The sequence below is a fragment of the Melitaea cinxia genome, chromosome 10 (genome assembly GCF_905220565.1).
Source record: "Melitaea cinxia chromosome 10, ilMelCinx1.1, whole genome shotgun sequence".
Lineage (NCBI taxonomy): Eukaryota > Metazoa > Arthropoda > Insecta > Lepidoptera > Nymphalidae > Melitaea > Melitaea cinxia.
The window spans coordinates 14,534,778-14,558,934 of record NC_059403.1 but is presented as its reverse complement, the minus strand read 5'-3'; the positions used below and the strand labels follow the sequence as shown (position 1 = coordinate 14,558,934).

At 37.3% G+C, this 24,157-nt stretch overlaps 1 protein-coding gene across 1 annotated transcript; it reads left to right on the top strand.

Moving 5' to 3' along the window:
- Positions 1-394: 394 nt before the first annotated feature.
- On the top strand, positions 395-23,933 carry LOC123657461. Its single transcript, XM_045593004.1, has 19 exons — positions 395-400; positions 1,832-1,909; positions 2,290-2,572; positions 2,897-2,964; positions 3,342-3,548; positions 3,915-4,045; positions 5,207-5,327; positions 5,938-6,053; positions 6,792-10,458; positions 12,604-12,745; positions 13,473-13,662; positions 13,776-14,776; positions 14,912-16,168; positions 18,165-18,340; positions 20,870-20,920; positions 21,299-21,484; positions 22,005-22,128; positions 22,886-22,996; positions 23,110-23,933. The coding sequence occupies exons 1-19, from the start codon at positions 395-397 to the stop codon at positions 23,931-23,933; spliced, it is 8,739 nt and encodes a 2,912-aa protein (XP_045448960.1).
- The last annotated feature ends 224 nt before the right edge of the window (positions 23,934-24,157 follow it).

Here is a 24,157-nt window from a genome sequence, read left to right as displayed (position 1 = left end):
CAGTTTTTATATGCAAAAAAAACAAACGAAAATATAAACGTATAATAAAATAATTCACCTAATAAAGAATTTGTTTGTGTATTTAAATGTAGACATATATTGAACCGATCAAATTATTATTGTGTTAATGAGCCTATTTATCGATGATAAGTATAGACTTTAAAACAATTTATTTTAATGTATATCATTGTGAAATCTTTAATCTTTAAGAGGAGCAGTAATTATGAATACAGACGTTACCCCACTGATCGTTCAGTATGTTTATAAGACGAGATTAAAAAGCTATATAGACTAACTAGACTAGCCCGTTGGCACAGTTTGTAGTGGCCCTGCTTTCTGTGCCGCAAGTTGCGGGTTCGATTCCCGCCTGAGTCTGGGTGTAATATATGTCGGAATGAAGGTATAATTCTCTCGTTCATCGTATACCAGAGGGAGTAACTCAGAGCAGTGCCTAGGACTTGCGACCTAGGTGTAGGTTTAAGGAGGCCCCTTTGAGATACGTATCAACGCTCACCTTCACTGCTCGAGTTGTCCGCCCTAATATGTAACAATTAATTCGTTTGCACAAATTAATTATTGAAAGAGTCTAGGTTAAGCTACTAGCAGGATATAACAAGTGTATCGTGCCAAGCCAGAGCCAAGACTGCCTTAGCAGCGGTTGCACCGTTCGTTTTATACACGTCAGAATAACTCGAGTAATATAATGACTGAGGGTAGTTGACTATCGAACGATGTGCATTTGTTGTTTATAAATTCCTTGCTAATTGCGTACGACAGTGCTAGTTCCGACATATAATATTTTTCTTATATATTTATATATGTATTATTTCTATGTATGTTTATAAAAAAAAAAATGTATACTTATAACAGTCGGCTGTTACCTGTAACACAAGCATTAAGTTGCTTATCATAGGAACAGACGACCGTGTGTGTATGTTATATGATATTGATTATATATCTGCACAACAAAAAACAGTAAAATATCTTGTACAAATGTATTAAAGACTAGCTTCTGCCCGCGACTTTGTCCGCGTGGAACAGATTCTTTAGGCAACTGGGGAATAGCTCTCAAAAGAAAAAAGTTCCCGATTTTGAAATATTCTTCATTGGTGCATTTCTCCTATTGGTCTTAGCGTGATGATATATAGCCTTCCTCGGTAAATGGGCTATCAAACACTGAAAATTTTTTTCAAATCGGACCAGTAGTTCCTGAGATTAGCGCGTTGAAACAAACAAACAAACTCTCAACTTTATAATATTTGTATAGATATGATCTTCATAATTACAAAACTAATACGCACATTCATGTGAAATTGATAAGTATTTTAGGTCGAAATAATCATGTTGTAATTTTTTTTTTTTTATGGTTTATTGACCGATTTGTAGGAGAAAATTGCGTATGTAGGAGAATTAAGGATCAGAGCTTAATCCACCAAGCTGCTTCAATGCGGGTTGGCGGATATATTCCCTACTATGCGAACAATCGCTAACAGGTGTTCATGGTAACAACCGGGACCGACAGCTTAACCTAGCTAACGAGTTGGATATTTGTATAAACACAAATATCCACTCCGAGCGGCAATTGAACCTGCGACCGTCGGTGTTCAGGCGCCGCCGACACAGCACACGCACCATTACACCAGAGCGGTCGTCATCATTTTATTTAGTAAAAGTCATTTAAACTAAATTTTGGAAATCGATTTGAAAATGAATGTTACATTCATGGAAAATGTTCACTGTTGAGGAAGTACTTTCTCGAAAAGGTTTTTCATCTTATGTTTTAAAAATGGTAGCCCTAGGCATTGTCATTGCTTACTACCAGGACTAACAGTGTGATTGTTGTTCGAAAAACATAATTCATGGTTTGTTTTCTCTTTGTCTGCAGCCGAGCGAAGGAACGGACAATCAGGTAGCTCATTCTACAACTATTTGTTATTGTTTATTTGTTCTTTCGTTTACTACGTGGCGTTTTTTGTTATTTGTGACGTTCCTACATTCGATAGACTTAACCTATTATTTATACAGAATAATATTTATAAAAAATAATTTTAATGAATAACTTTATATATTTTTATCCCTTATAGAAAAACATTCTGGTACTAAATCGATATAAAATGCATGCATAGAAAATGCGTCGTTAATTTTAATACTTAAGTTTAAGTGGCTTAAAAGTTAAGTTTTGGTTTTCTTGTTTGTTTGGGTGGAAACGTGATTTTAAAATATAATGTTAAAACATAAACCATACATCTAAACGTATTATAACACTTAAATAATTTTTTTTTCCAACAGTTGTTCGCTTCAAGCGTGTCACATCTGCACGATGTCCGACACTCGCAGCCGCCCGACTCGGGCTTCTCCGAGCCGGTCAACAACAATATCAACGAGGACAACAACAACGGTCCCATCTCGCTGCGGGAGATGCAGAACATCGCCAACAACAACGCAGCCGTATATATCGTCAGTGAGAATGAAGAACGAAACCGAATCAGTAGAGAATCGGTTGTCGAATTCGAGCCTCTTCCGTCTGGTATACGGGTGCTCGATCCTCTGGAAGGATGCGCCGATTGGTTTGGTAAGATTTTTTACAACTATCGCTATATAGAAATCTTCTCAAGTAAAATAAAAATCAACCTAAAATTATATAGTAAAAGAAATTGATCATATCTATCTCTATGCTGTCGTAAACAATTATAAAACATGACTGTAAGACGTACATCTCGTTGTAAATAATGAATTTATTTGATTAGGTGTATTGTGAAAATAACAATGAACCGTCTCTGAATATGTTATGACGCACTGGCGCGTTAATATTAGCGCTCTTCGTAATAATTACGAGAATAAAATTAGTGCTTCGCATAATAATAAAATTTGTAATATTTTCAAAATTTGTTTACAGCTGGCGAAGATTTTCCTAGAAATCAATTGCAGTATCTACGTGAAATCGGTCGAGGATGGTTTGGCCGAGTATGTATTAAACTTTTAAATACTACGTTAGAAAATTATTGAAAAATAAATTTCACCTATATAGGTTACATGTAAGAGCAATACATTGTATAATCATTCATTCATCGATTAATCTGATCCCATTTCTACATTTGCTAAGCAATATGTGTGATGTATACTGTGTGATGATATCAATGACTTTGACGTATAAACCTAAAAGATAACTGCGTATTCTGCAATAAAAAATAAATTAAAAAAAAAAAAACTGAATAACGTCTTATTGGAACGAAGTTCCTTACGGCAGGCTTGACATTTGGCTGGGCGACCGAACTGAAAAAAAATAACCTTCATTAATATATTTAGATGAAAAAATCACTATTTTTATTGTTAATTTTAAGGTGGTCGAAGGAGAGACAGAGGATGGGTCTGGTACCTCAACAGTTGCCGTTAAGATCCTTAATCAGAATGCAAGTCTAGAAGACAAGGCGAGGTTCCTCAACGAAGCGCGTCCTTATAGAGACATGAACCACGAGAATGTCTTGGGATTCGTGGCAAAATGTCTGCAGGAAGATCCTTGGATACTTATATTTGAATTGTGCTCAATGGTAAGAACAGTTTATCTTTACAACAAGCTAATATAAACAAAGATAAAAAAAGTCCACTACAAAATTAAAAGCAAAAACCAGTCATATTTTTGTCTACCGTTACTTTATCAGCAAGTATGTAACACATGGCTGGGCAAAGGAGGCCTTTGCCCAGCCAATTGTCCTGCCTTGTCAATGTAATTATTCCACCACGTAATAGCACGAGGTGAATTTTAAAATAGAACATCTAATTTTCATTTATTTGTTCTGTCAACTCAGTCATCCTTTTATTGATGAATTTAGTTGACTTACAATTGCTAGTCTTGTTAGTTAATATTAAACTATTTCGAAAGATTTAATGAATATTTTTTTCGTTTTCCTTCATAGGATCTGCACCAGTACCTAGTACTAAATCGTCCGAAGATGGCCATTTTAAATGAAAGTGGGGTCCCGCTGCAACTCATGTGTGATGTCGCTTCCGCCCTCGCCTACATGCATTCGAGAGGGTTCCTGTATGGGTAAGTATCATTGAGCCTTTTACCAAAAAGTAGTATGCAACTAACATATTTCCAACATTACATACTTTTGTTACTTTTTCATAACAAAAATAAATTTGGTTAATCAGAGAAATAATATTGGTTGTGCCCAGTTCTCTGGCAATAAGTCCTAATTCAGATGTAATCTCGATATGAAATTGTGATATGAATTAAAATCTGTTTTAGTCCGTGCTATCAAGCGTCTATACCGATCGAATATCATCATAAACGGATCAGTAGTTCCAGTGTAAAAGATTTAAAAATACCAATCTACCCTCATAAGCTTTTTCTTTTATAATATTCAAACAAACGATAGTTGAGAACAGTTTAAATCGGGAGGTAATTTTTATAACTCGTCGTGTAGTTTTGTATAGTTTCAGATACGGCAATATTTAAGAAATTGTTTGTAATGCGCTGTTATTTAAAGTATGGGCAAAGCGTAAATGTAAAAAAAAATACAATGTGTACAAGGTGTAGTGATTAGATAAGTAAACCTACAATTAGATATATAGATAGAATGATACCACTTCTCCCTTTTTTTCTTTACTGTACCATTTGTGTAACTATAATATTTTAGTGTGTGTATTTTATTAGTAGTGTAATAATTTAAACTTGTCGTGTGGTGTCGGCTAAGTAGAATAGCACCACTCCCTTTTTCCCCGTGGGTGTCGTAAAAAGCGACCGAGGGATAAACCTGGTTCAAAATCATCAGGGTCCTGGAGAAGGAAAACTTCATTTGAAACCCGGAAGGGGTCTCCGTCAAGCATTCGTGGCATAGCTCTAAAATGCGAATGACTCCTGCAGCCGAACTGGCTCCACACGTATCGACTCGTCGTTCCTGTGGGCCTAGCCAGTGAGGTCGAGAGGGTGGCGCAGAGCTTAGGCAACTCTGCGTTTTCCTAAAGAATGTCCAAGGCGACAGAGTGTCTGTCTGACACTGTCTACATCGTCTGCAATAGACGGATTAAGGCCAATGATTGATTGTAATAGTTTAAAAAAAAAACTGATTTTTTATTTTTTTAAGAGAATGCTGCATACGTCTTTCATTAGCACTCATACCAGTGCTTATACTGATGTTATATAATATGCGAAAGTATTGTGTGATATGCTGTTGATGTGTCAAAAATAATATGTTCGCTCCAGATGCCTGTGGAGCGGCAACGTACTGGTGCGCGGAGCGGACAGCCCTCGCGCTGTGCTGGGACACTACTCGCGCGCCGAACGAGACACCGGCGGCGCCCCCGCCTCAGACAACAGACCTTCGGTAGCACGCTAACTTTGACTTCAGCTTTGTAATAAATCATACATAGACTGACTTTTTAGAAAGACAAAAGAGAGATTAAGAGAAAAGTTGCACATGGGTTGTCAATAGATGGTTTTAGTGTTCACATATAGTTATAAATTTCATTAAAGATAACAATATTTTTATTGTTTTACTCACATATCATCAGTATCAAATGAACATAATTTTGTGTAATATGTTCCGCAAAATGTTGTATAAATACTTTATGTAGCTACCACCAATATTATCATTTTTTTTAATTGGACATAACTGCCATTTTTATGTTTAAAGCGAATAACTTTACTTACTTGTTATATAAATGAATTGTGTTATTGTTACAATTAATAAAGTTCTTGAACCTGAGAATGTAAAAATATGTCACATAATCATAAAAATGCTTACCAATTTAATTTATATGAATCGCTGTGTATTTGATAATAAATTGAATCAGTGTTTCTATTTCATGAATAAAAAAAAAGATTGGGACGACTATTTGAATTATAAAAGACCTTCTACGACTTACAACACTGATGTAAACTCGTGTATTCTAACTGTAAATAAGTAATGTTATTAATCCTGTCCTGTTCCATAGGCCAGTGGCGACGTGTGGTCGCTAGGGCGGTTAGTGTGGGAGGTGTGCGCGTGGGGAGCCGCGCCGCCCGACGATCCGCCACCGCCCGACCTGCCCTGCCCCTACCGGAACCACCTGTGAGACATTTGTATCTTATACTACTACAAAAATGTTATGACCGGGTTCAGTTTGAAAACTAATGAAAATGTAAACAGTCACAATTTTGTTTCAAAGGTCCGATAGCTAGTAATATGAGAATGTTTTTTTTAACCGACGTCAAAAAAAGGAGGAAGTTACTCAATTCGACCGTATATATATATTTATGTAGGTTCGGGGATAACTCCGTCGTTTATGAACCGATTTTGATCATTCTTTTTTTGTTGGAAAGGAAATATTCCTACTTTGGGTATCATGATAAGGAAACCAGGATCTGATGATGGGATCCCAGAGAAATCGAAGGAAACTCTCGAAAATCCGCATAACTTTTTACTGGGCGATGTGACTGTGTGATGATTTTCAAATTAATCGAAAGCCAATGTTTATCATGTGGTCACATTCAAATTTTATCGAGATCTAATTACAACTTTTGGAATAATCTTTGATAATGCGTATTTAGTTGACTATTTTTTCGTCTACCTACGTTGTATTACTTGTCGATATAATCGAAGTCGGCTTTTCTTCGTTTGCCTGCAAACACAATTATTAAATCTTGGTTTGAATATTATCACCAGTAACACTAACTGATTTTTAATAAGTTAAACTCAATATTCACAATTTTTGTGGATTGTACCAGTTTAACTGTTAAACGCTGTAAATATTTCTCATAGAACCAGTTACCTGAATGAATTCTTACATTTTACCTATATTCGTTTTAGATATCAAGTAATGCAGTTGTGCTGGAACCCGAATCCTGAAGCGAGACCGACCGCCGCCCAAGTGCACGCTCTGTTGAATCACTTGCATTTTACTCATAAACATACTAGCGATGCCGTCAAAGACGATGGCTACGCCAGCAGTGATTTTGAGGAACGATGGCAGAGACTCAAACCTAACACTATACCGAAAATAGACGAGCATGTCGCTATCGTCCATGCCCCATCCACTTCCATGGCCTCACACTTCACGGGCTCCGACCAAGAATTTGATAACAACCAGACCATTCAGGACTCTCTCAGCGTCGAAATGGATACGGCCGTCTCTAGATCGAGTAGCATAATGTCCGACAAAGATCCTCTCTCAATTCAAATAAAGTCAGATAGCTTAACCAACCTCCACGGTTCACTCGAAGACGTTCGAAATATCTACCTCACTCACAACGAAACCCCGGCTCTCGAATGCCATCAAGGCAATATAAACCTCGAAGAAAGTAAAGAGAAAGAACAAGATCGCTCTGATAGCTCCGTCGATCCATGGTTGAAAGATATCATCACCGACAGCCAAGACGACGTAAGTTACTATAAGGACGTTAGTGATGTTATAAAGAATCTCGATAATATTTTAAATTCAGAGAAAACTTCGAGCTCGGAGTCGAGCCACCAAGCTAGTCCTTCGAGAGATAATTTAAGTTTGGAATGTAAGAAAGACTATCCTATGCAAACATCTATGGTAAAATCTCCAGGGATTAGTAATTTTCAAAATATACTCGAAATGGGTTTTGCTAAAGAGTCCGAAGCCACTGAAGGCGATGATGAAGATGAAGGAGATCGTGATACTGTTGGCACACTGAGTCATTCTTTCGAACGCCATAGCGACACCACTAGCCAACAAACACTCGAGAATATTACGCCGGAAACACCAATTAAAGGCTTAGATGTTTCAGAAGATATTGAAATACAAGCCAACTCTAATTCTAAACAAAACCATAGTGTATTAAGTAAAAGAAAACTTAGTAAAGAGCATCAAGATAGTGATCTGCCAAAAGAAAGTAAAATAGCCAGTAGTGATAGTGAAGCACCTAAACTAATGGAATTATGTGTAGCTTCAATGCCTAGTGTAAGTGAAACAATTGAACAAGTGATTATAAAACAAGACTGTCAAACATCATATGATAATAAATTTACAAATATAAAAAACGATAGTACAGAAACTAAGTCAATAGATTTAAATAAGGAATTTCTAAGTAATGAAATAGGAATTAAAGAAAGAGAAACTTCCACTAATATCGAAAATGAAGTATATAAGTTACAAGAAAGTCCTAGTAAAAAACATTTAAGCTTGTCAGCCTCAGATCTTGTAAAGTCAACAAAAGAACCAACTGACTTACTAGTCAATAACGCATTGATTGAAAATGTTGATAAAATTGTTGGTATTAATAAATCTGTTCTAGAACATGAAATAGATTCGTCCCACTCACGTTTACTTCCAGAAGTTGAAGATAAAAAGGCATTTGAAACTATTGTAAACCTTTCTGAATTTGAATCTTCTAGTAAGGAACCACTTGACGACTTAAAATCTTCACCTGAGACTAATAAAATCTTGCCCACTGTGAACATTGATTCTTATATACAAAAAATTGATAATACAAATGAAATTTCTGAAATAAGTCATGAGGAAAATAAAAATATCACATTTCCAGAATTCGATGAAATATTTAAGTATAAGGATGATTACAGCCTGGGATCGTCACTAGAATTGTTAAACGATTTCCCCAAACACGTAAATGAAGATATAACCGCAGAAAGAGACAACGCGAGCAATACACATGCTGATAGTATAGAAACAAACTCTAAAAATGATGACGCCAATTCAATGGATAAATCATATCCACAAAGCGAAAGTTCCCATGTATTAAAAACTAAGGAACAAGATTTAAACAATATTGAATCAATTTTAAGCCTTTCAGTAGATAAGAATATTCTTAGTGATTTTAATAGTAAAAGTGAATTTTTTTTAACAGAAACTCATAACACCAAAATGGAAATTCAAGAAGTAAATCCGTTTATACAGACAGAAGGAAATCTTGAAAGTGAATCAGTAAATCAAGGAAATAAAATAAGGTTTGAAAATACAACTAATGATATAAGTGATAGTCAATGTGATAGAAATGAAGAAAATGTTAATGTTTTACAGTCCGTAAATGATCATTTGAAACAAATAGAAACAGAGCAACCTGAAAAAGTACAAATAATTTCTAATGTAGAAGTTGCATCTCCCTTACAAAACTCTTCTCTTCTCTTAGATGTTAAAAAACAATTTGATAACGTAAATAATAGCAATAATCAAATAACAGTTGAAAGTTTTTTGAAGCCTGATCAAGTACAAACTATAGACGAAAAAATTAACTCACAATCAGTAGAAAAAAGTGTGATCGATGGAGATACTTACAGATTAGATGATGTTCAAGTGTCTAAACCTCCAGTAAAAGAGGAATTGAGTGATAGTACTGTATATATGGATCTCACTAATGATATAAATAGTCAAATTTTAAAAGCTAACAATGAGGATAATACCCTTAAGGATGTTATAAAGTCTTGTCTTGAAGCACCAGGTATTGAATCACCTCGCGCTCTGATCAAAAATGATTCAACTGTGTATTTAGATCTGCCCAGTATTATAAAAGAAACAGATAGTTTTTTGCAATCAGAAAAATGTATTAGTAGCCAACAAATAGATTTTAAGGATAAAGTAAGCACAAGTACGCCTAAAGGTAGCGACGTTTCAACAGATAATACTCTGGAACCTGTCCAACCATCTACAGATATTCTCTCTGTAACAAAAGTACCAGACTACGGTCCTGGAGTTACACTAACAAAGCTAGAACAGAAATACGTTCCAGACAACATAAGTCCATTTGAATCTCCTTCTAAAAGTCACCACACTGATACTTATGATGAAAATAGTTCTGTAGTTTTAGGCCCATTTGAGAACTGTACACTAGATTTATATAAAGGTGTTAAATCAATGGCCGAATTATCAGACTTACCTAAAGAAGAATTACTCGCTTTTTCATCTAATTTTAGTGAAATTAATCTCGAAACACCATCTCCGCTACGAGACGGAAATTTTCTGAATGAAGTTCCGGATCTACTCCCTGACGAGTTGCACTTTGATCAGATAGCGACGATGAGTGAAGCAAAACCAGAATCTCAAAGTAACGAAATGATCTCAGATGAAACTGAAGAGCAATCTTCGACAGAAAAACGCGTATCACCGTTGACTCCACCCAATTCTCCTGGAAATTTCCTTGCATCGTCTTCGCAACAAAAATATCTAGTTGATATAGATATTAACGGCCCACACGTTCAGGACCCTAGCACGGATAATGAAGCGGTAGATATGAATCAAATAGAGCTCCAAATGACGACCAAACTGGCGATGGCTGAAAATGAAAACAATTTAAATATAGAATATTCAGGACCGTTGACTGAAGAAGGCTTAACATTGGGTGACTCGATGCTCATCGGAGATAACGATGCAATTCCAGAATCATATTTGGCTGGGAATGGAGGGTCGGTGGAGGATCTGAGAGAAAACCTCGCAATAGATGAAGAGAGGATGAAAGAATTGAGGAACGAGTTGGAGTTAAAGTTGCCATTAGCGCAGGTATGTTTTGTATTATATGTTTTATTATTGTAGAAAAATATATTTAATTATTCATGACGTTTACTTCTCATTTTTAAACGCGACTTGATTAAAAAAATTAAGTAAATACACAATAAATTATAGGGAATTAATAATTAATTTATATACAAGTAACATTTACTTCATTTGTATAATTTTCAATAGCATTTTAAATAGGATATTTATCCCATTATATACATATACGCGTAAGCGAACTTCACTGGAATATAGAGGGGACTGTGGAGAAACATATAGGCTAACTTTTATCCCGGAATTTCCGCAAAATCGGTATTTATGCAAAACCGCGTTTACCACGCCTGAGTATCTACCACCCAGATAGGTATGAAATAACCAAACGTTTTAATAGTAAAACGACAAAATTTTGCGAACAAATCTATACATCTATACTACTATTCTGTATATGTGTATTACGCTGTATGGTGGTGACATTAATCGTCACTTCTCTGTGTGCACTTCCCTACCGCTTTCACTACGCTGTGTCTGGAATTGATCGCTCTTCTAGCGATAAGACTGCCTTTGTACACTCTTCTTTATTTGAAATATGTTATTGTGTTGATTGTTGTTGTGGACAATAAAGAGTATTATTATTATTACTAGCCAGTTGGCGCAGTTTTTAGTGACCCTGCTTTCTGCTCCGGCGGTAGTGGGTTCGATTCCCACCCAGAGTCTGGGTGTAATATATATATTTATTTATGTATTTATCGAAAAAAAAGTAGCTATAGCAGTCGACTTTTACCTATAAGACAACACAAGCATTAAGTTGCTTACTTTAGGAACAGTCAACCGTGTGTGTATTGTGTATTAGATATTTATTTATTATTTAGTTATACTAATATTATAAAGTTGAAAAGTTTGTTTGTTGGTTTAAACGCGCTAAACTCTGTAACTACTGGTTCGAATTTAAAAAAAAAATTGTGTTAATTTTGATACATTTTTAGGCTATATTTCCTGAAATTACCGCGAGTGGAACCGCGGGGCACAGCTAGTATGTACTATATTCGTGAACTTTTTCATAAGCATTTGCTTAGGAAGGAAATTCATGATTTCAATTAAAAGTGGTAATTTAAACTCTATATTTAAAAAAATCCTAGATTAAAAACTGTATTTCACTTACATTTAAGATTTTTTTTTTGCAAAAATTTAAACATGGCTTGGAATAGACAAAAACAAAAATCTAAAGCCAAGTTATTTGTACCTAAAACTGTTTTAAAATAAATACTAGTTAGGTAGAAAAATTAAGAACAAAATATTCGCCTTATCGTAAATAATATAAAGCGTTTAATGCTCGCAAATGTATCTTTTTATATAATACTAGCTGACTCGGCAAACGTTGTCTTGCCGCTAAACGCTATTTAAAATTAGGGGTTGGTGGTAGAAGGGTGTAAATTTAGGGTTATATGTATTTTTCATCGCCAAATAATAATAAAATAAAAAATTTATGATTTATCTAAAAATTAAAAAAAAATTAGGGGTGACCTACCCTTAACATTTAGAGGGATGAAAAATAGACGTTGTTCGATTCTCAGACCTACCCAATATGTACACAAAATTTCATGAGAAACGGTCAGGCCGTTTCGGAGGAGATTAACAACAAAGACCGCGACACGAGAATTTTATATATTAGACTAACTGACCCGGCAAACGTTGTCTTGCCGCTAAACGCTATTTAAAAATAGGGGTTGATGGTAGAGGGTTGAAAATTTAGGGTTGTATGTATTTTTTAATGTTGTATCATAAAAAAATAGAAATTAAAAATTTTGTCTAAAAAATAAAAAAAAAAAATTAGGGGTGGACTACCCTAACATTTAGGGGGATGAAAAATAGATGTTGGCCGATTCTCATAGATACCGGATAAGCACAAAAATTTTCATCAAAATCGGTCAAGCCGTTTCGGAGGAGTATGGCAACGAAAACTGTGACACGAGAATTTTATATATTAGATATTCCCTTTTTTGTTGTACTTTCTTTATGTAGATTTTCTGTATGTAATTTTATATTTGTATTATTAATATTATTATTTTATATTTTTTGAATTGTTACTGTTGTCATTAGCAAGTAGTTGTAATGTAGCATGGGTGGTAAATAATTTTTGTCCCTACTTTCCAGGTGGCAGGCATCGAGCCGGCGGCGGAGGGCGAGTGGTCGGAGCTGCCGCCGCCGCCGGAGCTGGTGCTGACGTACGGCGCGCTGTCGCCCATCGCCGAGGAGACGCGCACGCAGCTCTGCGCCTACGAGAACGACGACCACTGTGAGTGAGGCGCATTGGCACATTTACTTTTATGGCGGTGCTTATATATACATATACAGGGTGTCCTAAAACTCAACGTCAAACCGAAACGGGGTGATAGGATTGATTGTAAATATCATGAGAAAAATGTGAAAAAAAAATCTACCCCATGCAGTTTTTAAGAAAAACTTAGAAATTTGGTCAAACTGTAACCATTTTCGGTTATTGTGGTTAATTTTTATTATTTTTGTTCATTGAAACTTTGAAACCGTAACCTTAAATAATAGTTTTAGAACCACAGTTAAAAATAATGACACAATTGCACAAGTTTTCTAGAATTAAGACTTTGGTGAACTACGAACTACTTTTACACAAACACACACACACGCTGTTAGGACACGTACTACGTGATTCGTTCAGGATGGGAGGATGGCCTTCAAAAATACCATGCTTGGTCACTGGAGAGGGGCAATGGTCTTAAGTTTTCTTTATATAGTCAATATCCTCTAGAAAAATCTGACGCTTTTTCGACCTTTATTCAAATACGGTTGGTCACAGAGAGGTAAAATTTACAAAAAAAAAATGGGTCACGTACTATAGGTACGTTGCAAAAGTAAAATAATAATGGATGCATAGCACAATCTTTTATGCTTATTTCTCACTGTTTTATGCATGTGTTGTTTGTCTACATACTACTAAAGGATTGAGAATGTCTATTGTATATTTTGAACATTATATTTTTACACAGGGAATGCTTCACTACGTACCGAATCTTCGGCAAGCTATCCTGAGCCCTACAACAATTCCACGGACGAAGCGACCGATCTTCCCACAGCTGCCAACAGTGGTCCTCAACACTCCACGTACACTATCCACTCCAAGGAACCTTCGGTAAACCATACGTACACCGTGCAGAAAGAAGCAGTTAGCAGCAAGGAGTAAGGACTTTACTAGTTTGTAGGACTAAGGGAAAAAAAATAGATATTGTATTTTACTGTTTCATATTTCAATAAAGTATTCGTATTAAATATATTTTTTGCTTTGTTTCCAGAATAACCATGTCTGCAGATAGCTTAAATGCCAGCCCGTTAAGAAAGGTACAGGAAAACCATTCGCCTATCGATGATAGAACTTTCAACAAAGATGAAGACGAAAAAGAATCGAACTGCGAGAGGCTTTCACAAGTGTCGCCTTTCCTTCTTAGTCCCACAACGGATACATCTGTCCCGGAGAACTCTGATATCGCAGCCGGGTTGTCCACATGTTCTAAAACCACAGTGCCGACAGACGCCAAGTCATCTAAACCGTCCGAAACTCAATGCTTATCAAAAGCTACAAGTATCGACTCGTGGTGTTCGAACGATACTCTCTACAACGTAGAGGAAAACTTCGACGACCTCGCCATGGACCCTGACGTCCCCCTGGACTTCGAAACGGAAGTTGAAAGAGACAAAAGCGAAAGTGATGACACATTAACTCATAACGAGGACGAAAAGGAAGCGAGTCACTGTTCAACGTATATAATTCACGACAGCAAGTCGGAAGTATGTGGAACGTTTTCGCCCGATTCGATCACCGCAAACGATAATTATACTTATACGAAAATTAAAACAGAAGTGGCGACTACGACTCCCTCTGTGATTACGAAATCTGATTTAAATGATTCTACGAAAAATACTCAAACGAAAGATTTAGCCTACGGCACTTTAATGTCTGGACAGCCGTCTTATTCTAATTGCACAACAGAACTAATGTCCGGTATGGAAGACGCGTGGAAACTACCTCCGCCCGAATTCGTGAGAAGATCACCAATTGGTGACGAACTCACTTTTACTCCACCTAAGCAGGTTGAAAAAAAGGATGTTAATATTACTGAAAGCCCTCAATTTACTTCGGAATCACGTTTAAAAAAGTTAGATAGTGTGGAAATTACGTGTCTTAAAGATAACTCTCCCCCGGAAAACAAAAGCGATAACCCTGATACTCAAATTGCTGCCGAAGGTAATAACAGTCCAAATATTCATTTTATAAACATGGCACATTCTGCAACAAGTACCCCTTTCGCTGTAACCAATCAAAATAGCGATTCCATAGATAATATACCAATTAACCTACCTGATGTACCGGCAGACAACAGTGCGGGAATTGAAAGTAATGTTCCAAATTTTCGTTCATTTTTTCAATCAGCTGAAATCCGACCTCAAGATATTTCCTCAAACATAAGTAATGAGGGCCAGAGCACCGAAATTTTGTTAGAGGGAGAAAGTAAGACAATTAGTCAAGATATTATTAAAGATATGTCGTCAAAAACTCCTTCGTACTCGGATTTTGAGTATTCGGCGATAACAAAACCACAGGATGTCCATACAAGTGAGAAGTCTAGTCAAAGTATGGAAAGCGGAGTGAGTTCTGAAGATTTTCGCCAGTTCCAAAACTCCGTGAAGAATCGACCTCAAGATCTTTCGTCGCTAATCGATGCTAGCTCTCTCTTGCTTAACAGCGAGAGGAGATCCAGTGAACTCATAATGGGCAGTTTAACAAACACTGGTTTGGATCTCACTAGTCAATCTGAGAGCCAAACAGTCAATACGGAACCAGAATCTCTTGTTTTTGTATCATCTAACAATACGAATTTATTAGAATCTCATAATATAGATGGCAGGCAACCACTAAATGTGTTTGTCACTGATTTAAATGTAGAAGAAGAGACTGAGCAGCCTCATTCGATAATCATAACCGAAAGCCCTTTAATTGCATCTAAAATTAGTCCAAATAGAACTTTCGATTCGCATACGAAAAAAGATCGAAAGGATATGAATTACACATATGATTCCCATGCGGGTAGTTATCAACCAATAAAAAATATATGGCAGAACGACAGTCCGATTGGTGAAAAGGTAAATGGTATTAACAAGAACCAAGCTGTAAAACAATGCGAATCGTCGGGTGAAGTTGTAAATTCGTCTTCATCAGTCAGTATGCCAAGTGAACCAAAAAACGGTCCAGAAATGTCGCTGTCTCAAAGTGAAATCGTAACACAAGACAGTGGGAGAACAATAATTTCAACAGACCAAAAATTTTCAAACTCAATTGCGAAAGTTAATGGAACCAATGAAGTGTTTGCGACTGTAAATTTTCTAAATGAGACCTTTGAGGAACTGATGGAAAGCAATGTCGATGATAACGATGTCGGGCTTAGTGACAATAATAAGGATGAACAAACGGTACGTTCGGAGAAATCCTTAGAAAATGTCACGGAATCAGAATCGTACGAGAATGAAGTTTCCTCAAATAAAGAACAAAGAAAGAGTACATTTCGTTCCGACGTAACTGGACAAGAAGAGAAACAGATAACGTCAGCTACCGACGATTTTTTAAAAAACGAACAAAAATTTTGTGAACTGGATTCTTATTTTCCCCTTCTAAGTGATATAAGATTCACTGGTGAGTGCATTCTATATTAGTTGAATCGTAAAACCCGAACTTGACGTGATCTTCACCCATCCCATAGCCCACCAGCCTCACACACCCATGACTAGCCCGTTGGCGCAGTTTGTAGTGACCCTGCTTTCTGCTCCAAGGGTTGTGGATTCGATTCCCACCCCGAGTCTGGGTGTAATATTAATATTTATTTATATATTGATATATGTATTATTTATATGTATGTTTATCGAAAAAAAAAATGTAGCCATATCAGTCGGCCGTTACCTATAACACAAGCATTAAGTTGCTTACTTTAGGAACAGATGACCGTGTGTGTATTGTGTTGATATTTATTTATTACTTATCTGCTTAGTGAATAAAAATAAAATAATTATTATCTTAGCTTGAGCTGGGCCAGGGTCGATGCATTAGTGCGTGTCGCATTCCAAGGTATTCTCAGCATTCGCCTCCAGCACCTTATTTCGAATGCATCAATCCTTTGTCTTTCTCGGGCCAGGATTGTCCATGTTTCAACTCCATAGAGGAAGATAGGGATTACAAGGGCTCGTACCAGTCTGGTCTGGGTTCTGATACCGATTCCCCTTTTCCAAATGTTGTTCAGACGCATCATAATATGTTTTGTCATCCCAATACGCCTTCTTATTTCGGGGACACAACTGCCGTCATTGCAGATTTGGGCGCGTAGGTAAATGTAGCGATCGATGGTGTCAACGCCCGGAATATTGAGAGTATCTTTTGATAGGTTTCCGGCTCGATCCACTACGAGTATACACCTTGGTTTTCGTTCGATTTACTGCAAGCCCCATATTTTGACTTTCTAACTCCAGCCTATGGAACAGCACTCTCATATATTCTACGGATGTTGCGAGAGGATGGTGTCGTCAGCATACCTGAGATTTGATAGTCTTTTCCCGCCTATAGGAAAACCCTTCATCCAATTTTCAATCCTCTTTCTAATAATATACTCTCCGCATATGTTAAAAAGTGCGGAGCCAAAATACAACCCTGTCTCACACCTTTCTTTGTTTGGAACATACTGGAGCATTCCGTACCAATCCTGACGAAAGAATGGCTTTCAGTGTACAGATTTTGAATAAGGGTAACAAGGTGTTCCGGAGTTCCCATCCCAAGTAGCATACTCCACAGTGTGTCCCACTGGACGCAATCAAAGGCTTTAAGTGTAATCAATGAAGCATAGGACCTCGGAACTATTGAATTTTTCTAATACACTAAAATAAATACATAATAATTTTCATCCATTAAGATGTGTGAAGTTTGTCTCTAATTCGCATCTCCTACTAATACTATTTATAATAGTATACAAATTACAATGCCCTATAGACCCACCCTGCTTTAATTGATAGGGACTTAACCTAATCTAACCAAACCTTCAACCTAATTACTTATTATTACGAAATTGATACACCTTATCGCTTATTTATGCAAATTTATTGTTTGTGTCATAAAGTTTATTGTTAAAGTGTCGCATACGTTCATTGTAAGAGGACCTCATTGGTCTTGGTAAAATAGGTATTTTTTCTTTTCGTATGGAACCCTAAAAGTTTATCACAAAAAAAAAAACGAAAATGGAGGTTTCACAGTATCTTATTTATTTATATATTTTTTTAATAATATCAACTTCAGATACTTTAACAGCACATCTTATCTATATAATTCTTTGAAAATAAAATTGTACAAAGAACTCGTCATCCCTAGTTACGATTAGATTATATCAAATAGGCTATCGCGAATTTTCAGTTTAGTCTTTTTAAAAAAAATTCTTAGTATGTCTTACAAATTTAAATGAGTATATAAAGAATAAAAATACAAATTTATAATTAAGTGGAATTATTTACTGGCTGTTCAAGAAGCGATAAGAGCGATAAAAAAATTAAATCTGTCAATTTATTTTTTTATATGTGATTCGAGCTCCCATTTAAAAAAAAAACAACATTATATGACATCTGTGCATATAATTTATCTTATAATTTACCAGGTCCAGCGACAGAAATAATGTCAACATCTTTCACTCAAGACTCTCCCACGGAACCCACGTCCCCCGAGTGCGAGCAGGACAGCAAGCCCGATCCCTCCGCGGAGATATTGAAAGAGTGGGACAGCGATAGTGACTCGCATTCCACTAATTCATCGAGCGGCGAGTTTATTTGGAAGGTAAGTTAAATAACTTGTATATTTATTTAGCTTTAAGGTCTCTTTCACCAATTTAAGTCTGATTGGCAAGTAAATATTTGCTTTGGTTAATCTTCAAACTTAATTTTTTTTTTTAAATATATTCTTAAGCCAAAGAAATATAAAATGGAAATTCAAAGGAGTGTTGTGTAAAATATAAAATAGTTAATAATAATTTTACGCTTAATAATTTTAGCTTACTCCTATATCCTTCTTTGACAAAAAATTCTAAACTCAACGAAGATACTCCTTTTTTATGAAAGACTATTAGTTTTTTGTCATTTATTAAGAGAGAATATTTAAGATATGTAAATACTGTAACTTAAAAATGTAATGTATTAACTCTTTATTTTTATCTTACTTGGTCTGGTGAAAGAGGCCTTTATAGTTTTACCTATTAGAGAATGAGAGCTCTTATGCTTACGGAATGGTCCTCTGTGTGGGTGCATTAATTTTTTTCCTTGTTTTAATTTTACCCTGATTTGAATAATATATACATTACAGTACATATAGGTAAGTTAACTAAAGCTGGTATGTAACACATTTTAACATATTGCATATAATATTGAAGATATATCTGTTATAAAAGATAATATTTTATACTAGCTGACCCCGCAAATGTTGTTTTGCCATATATGTTATTAACCCCGTTAATCCCCCCTTGATTTTGATTGATTTTCTCAATGCGCCTATTTTGCGTGGAAAAAAATCCCCCCTTATAAACTTAGCTGTATGAAAAATAGATGTTGACTGATTCTCAGTGCTACCCGATATGCAGACAAAATTTCATAAAAATCTGTCCAGCCATTTCAGATGAGTATTGTATCTAACATTGTAACACGAGAAGTCACTATGTAATTACATAAACAGTTTTCTCACGGCTGTTTTGCTATGTTGTTTTAATATGAATATGTTTGTCATGTTATTTATCCACCTTACTTTTTATAAAGATTCTTGAATAAGAATTTTAATTGCTAAAAAAGCTTAAAGCAAAACAAGAATGTTCTAGTAGAAACAAACCATTATCCATCGTTGGAAATCATAATTGATTTAATTCATCAGACTAATTTTCTTTATTAAGTAATGGAACAAACATGTTAGATGTACTATTAATATTATATTTTCATAGAAAGGGACGAACTAATCGCAATATAATATAGCCTATGTCACTCCTGAATAGTGTAGCTTTCTGTTAGTGAAAGAATTTTCGTGATCGGATTAGTCTTTGCGAAGATTACCCCCTACAAACAACCAAAGTTAGAACCCACTTCGACGACGATCTAAACCGAGGTGCGATCTCGCTAGGAGACACCCTTAGGACGAATGTCACCCCCGTGCCCTCCAAAAGGGCCCACATCTTCCTTCGCGGCCGGTGTCTATAGTACCCGGCCCCTCTAACCGGTGATGCTGTAAAGGCCAGTAGGGCCAACAGTAACAATCATTTCGAAAAAAAAACTTTACCTCTTTATAATATTAGTATAGATTATATTTCAAAACATTTTATGTAATTATGTGTATGTAACATCAGTCATACGAGCGTGAAAGATATAATGTTTTGTTTGCACATTTATTTATTTAACATAAAATATTATCTCGTATAAACAGTCTGTATAATAAAATTGCACAAGTGTCATTATTGTGTACTTGCCAGCTTCAGACAACTGACCCTATGGCTCTGTTTTGTACTAGTCAAAATACTGCAAATGCGATTTTGAAAACAGACACTAGTGTGTGGAAGTGTTTGTATGTTTGATTTGAGTGTTGAATATCTTATGTGTTTTTTATTTCTGATTATGTTATAGCTTGGGGATTGGGCGGAGGTCTTGTAAAATAACTTTATTATATAAAAATTGGAGTGTTTATTGTTTTATGTTATATAATAAGGTATTTTTTTTTGTAATATTATAGTTGTTGTTTTTTTTTTTTTTTGTAAATAATCGACTTAACTGAACTGTTAAAAACAATAAACACTTCAAATAAAATTTGAATATTGCTTTATTTTATCTTTTACAACCCTATTTATAGAAGGTCCTGTTTTAGTAAAAAGTCCTCTAATAAATCTACGTTTATAGACATGTTCAATTTTCGAGTGATATTTTTTTACATACTAGCGACCGACCCGGCTTCGCGCGGATGCTAAAACTATCAGTGTTCCTATATTATATTATGCATGTATTATACATATAAACCTTCCTCTGGAATCACTCTGTTTACTAAAGAAAATCGCATCAAAATCCGTTGCGTTGTTTAAAAGACTTTGTTTTGTAATGATATCAAGTTACGAGCAATGAAAATTGTATAGTTAGTCAATCTTAGTTTAGGTAAAAAATATAAATATATGGCAAAAAGATTTCAAAATGTTTAGGTAGTTATGTTAAAAAGAGAAAAAAATGTTAGAATGTTCTTACGTGTTTATAAAAATCCAATGCTATTTGTACATGTCTATATGGTAGCCCCGTAACGGTGTCGGTGTGCCTGCATGTACATGTACGTTTGTCTGTGTGACGCTAGGACGGCGACGGGCACGAGACCGCCGTCGTGCCCTCAACGCACTTTGACCACGTGAGTACGTCCCTTCACCCTTGTACGTTGCATCATTCGTGTTCGTCATTAGCCCCTAGTAGTACTTAGTTTTATTTCTATCACTATTTTAAATTGTCATGCTTTTTCGAGCGATTTTTTGTATATAAATCATAATATTAATTTTTTGTTGTAAGCTCATCTTGTGTATAGAATTTTATTTTATTCAAAACATTAGCTTACCATGGAGGACGATTTGGAATTTTCATCAATCATCTGTATTTAATGCCAAATATTATTTGGCCTAAACTACAGTTAAATTATTATTTCATCATCAGTAATATTACGATACAAATATTTAAAAGAAAAGAAATCAATAGTGTAACTTAATATCAGTAATACATATAACAATACAAACAGCAGCGCGACAGCGGATCGCAACCGAGCTGTACGGACGAGGGCGCAGGCGAGGGCGAAGCACCCTCCTCTGCGTCCGGAGACTCGGGCTCCGGCTCCGAGGGCGACGAGGTGGAGTTTGTCCCTTCCTCGTGGGACTGCCGCGCCGCACCCTCGAAGTCCTCACTCAGGAGTATGGAACAGGCTCCGGTGAGTATTATTTTTTAGAGTTATAGAGTTCCGTTTTCAAATGACTGTGTATATATACTAGCTGACCCCGCAAACGTTGTTTGCCATGTGTTATTAACGTCCTCAATCTCCCCCCCCCCCGTTATAACTTAGGGGGATGAAAAATAGATGTTGTTTGATTCTCAGACCTACCAATATGCACACAAAATTTCATAAGAATCGGTCAAGCCGTTTCGGAGGAATTTAACTACAAACACCGCGACACGAGAATTTTATATATTAGATATATATATATATACTACACATGACTTAAATTTATAATGATTGTCAGTTATTGTTAGTAGTTCAGTATATTTTTATCGGCAAAATCTATATTGTGGATCGGTGGTAGCTTCACATTAGCAAGAAATCACGAATTAATTTACCAAAGACCCATATAATTTTAATTTGTAAAACGACGATGTGCTTTTGAAAAGGTCAATAATCAGTAATATACATAGCTGCGGTGTGTATTTTATTCGTTTACCCTCATGACGGCCAGGACATCAAGAAGCGCGTGGTGTTCAAGCGGCAGAAGTACCACTGCGTGTACGAGTACCCGCGCGAGGCGCCCGAGCTGGACGCGGACTCCCCCGCCTACCTGCCTGACTTCTCCACCTACTCCGGTCAGTGTAGTGTAGGCATACGGTGTGTGCATGAGTGCGAGTTTGCTTATTTTACTATAGTAGTGGCTCGCCCAGTGGTCGAAATTCGACTATAATTAATTTAAATTATAAGTTTGAACATTATTAAGGTTCTGCTGTCAAAGACTATACTTCTATAATAATAAACAAAATAGTATATATGTGTGTGTGTGTGTGTCAAATACGTGGTAGTGTGTGTAATGTTTTTTTTATTGATTTAACTTTTTTTTTCCTGCACTCCTCTATATAAACTCAAAGTGTGCGAAATTTCATACTTCTCCGTCCGCGCAATTTTCGTATAAAGCGGTACAAAGTTTTTGCTTCACATATTAATATGTAGAACATTTTATTCATATGTTTACGTATATCTATTTCATTGTGTTTTATTAAATTTTAATTAAATGTTCAATAAAGACCGTAAAAAGCACAACGTCTTCTTGTCAATTAATCACCTCGGTTTTGGGCGCTTACAACTTTCTGTAAAGCGTGTGTATTATCGCCTACCTTTACAATATGTAGTGACTCGTCTGTGTCATCTGTCTGCCATCGATCATTATGAAATTAAGTTTTGTAAGAGGTTTATTTGTAATGTGGAAGTGAAATGAGACAATTTTATTTTAAGTTCCGTTTACTATTGTTTTATTGAATTTAGCAAGTTTGCTAAGTAATATAAAATAATGTATTGTTGATGATAATAATGTATTGATATGATATTAAATAATTGTAATATTATTTTTAGAGTGGGATCCTTCGAGCGCCGAAGATGTAGAACTAGGGTACGGGCAGTTGTTCGGTGCACCGAATCCTTTAGACTTATTTCCTCTTCGGTCCAGTATCGCATTCGGTGCAGGTATGTATCGACGCCATTGTATTTGTACAAATGTCTTTATTTTAAAGGATATATACAGAGCAGATATTTACAGAGCAGTATTCATAAAATTGTACGATCTATTTGTCCCCCAGATTACGACGAAGACTTCTTCATCTCGTCTTCGGCGCGGCCGTTCGAGAGTCTCGGCGTGATGTCGACCAGCAGCCAGTTCTTCCCCGGCATGCATCTAAAGGCCGGCCTCGAGCGCGAGCCCGACGAGCTCGGCGACGAGTTCCCGCCGCCGCCCTCGCCTCTCACCGCGCCGCTCACCACGCCGCTCACCGCGCCGCTCACCACGCCGCTCACAACTCCGCTCACAACTCCGCTCACAACTCCGCTCACCGCTCCACTCGACTTCACCACGCCCGACTCCGGCGTCGAGGACGCGACCCCCGGCTCACTGGGTGAGGACGATCTCGGCGCGCGCGTGCCGGCCGAGGCGCCGTGCTGGCGCGCCGATAGCGCCAGCTCCAGCGAGTCCGCGAGCCCCGGCTCGCCGGGCGGGGCGGCGGGCGGCGCGCTGGGCGGCCTGCGCCACACGCGCGACCGCCTCAAGCTCGACCTGCCGCCCAGCCCGCACGCGCCCTCGCCGCGCCACGCGCGCGTCTTCAGCTTCGTGCTCGACAAGCCGCGGCGCGCGGCCGACGGCGCTCCCGAGCCCACGTTCTCCACCTTCGGCAAGGGCGCGCCGCCGCGCCCGGACGCCGAGCGCGCCATCGTGCTCTCCGACGGCGGCGAGCACGCGGCGGGCGTCCCGCAGCCCGCGCCCGCCTGCGAGCGGCCGGCGGAGGCGCCCGGCGAGGGCACGCTGCTGGACAGCGGCGACGAGGACTCGGGAATTGAGAGCAGCTCCAAGGCCACGCTCGAGCGCGCCGAGCGCACCGAGCGCAGCGAGCCCGCGCCGCACGTCTCGTAGTGGACGATTGCGCGCCGGCACTAGTGTCTCCCGCGATGCCATTATAATCTAAGGTAATCGACGAGCGTACGGTTAAGTGTTCTATTACTATTTCGGATTTTTTTTCGCGTAACATTTTTATACATATCGGAATGTGATCGTTTTGTACGGTCCTATTAAATTATACACATGAACACGAGATCGACGTCGTGTAGGCGCCTAGCGACGATGCAATATTCGATAGG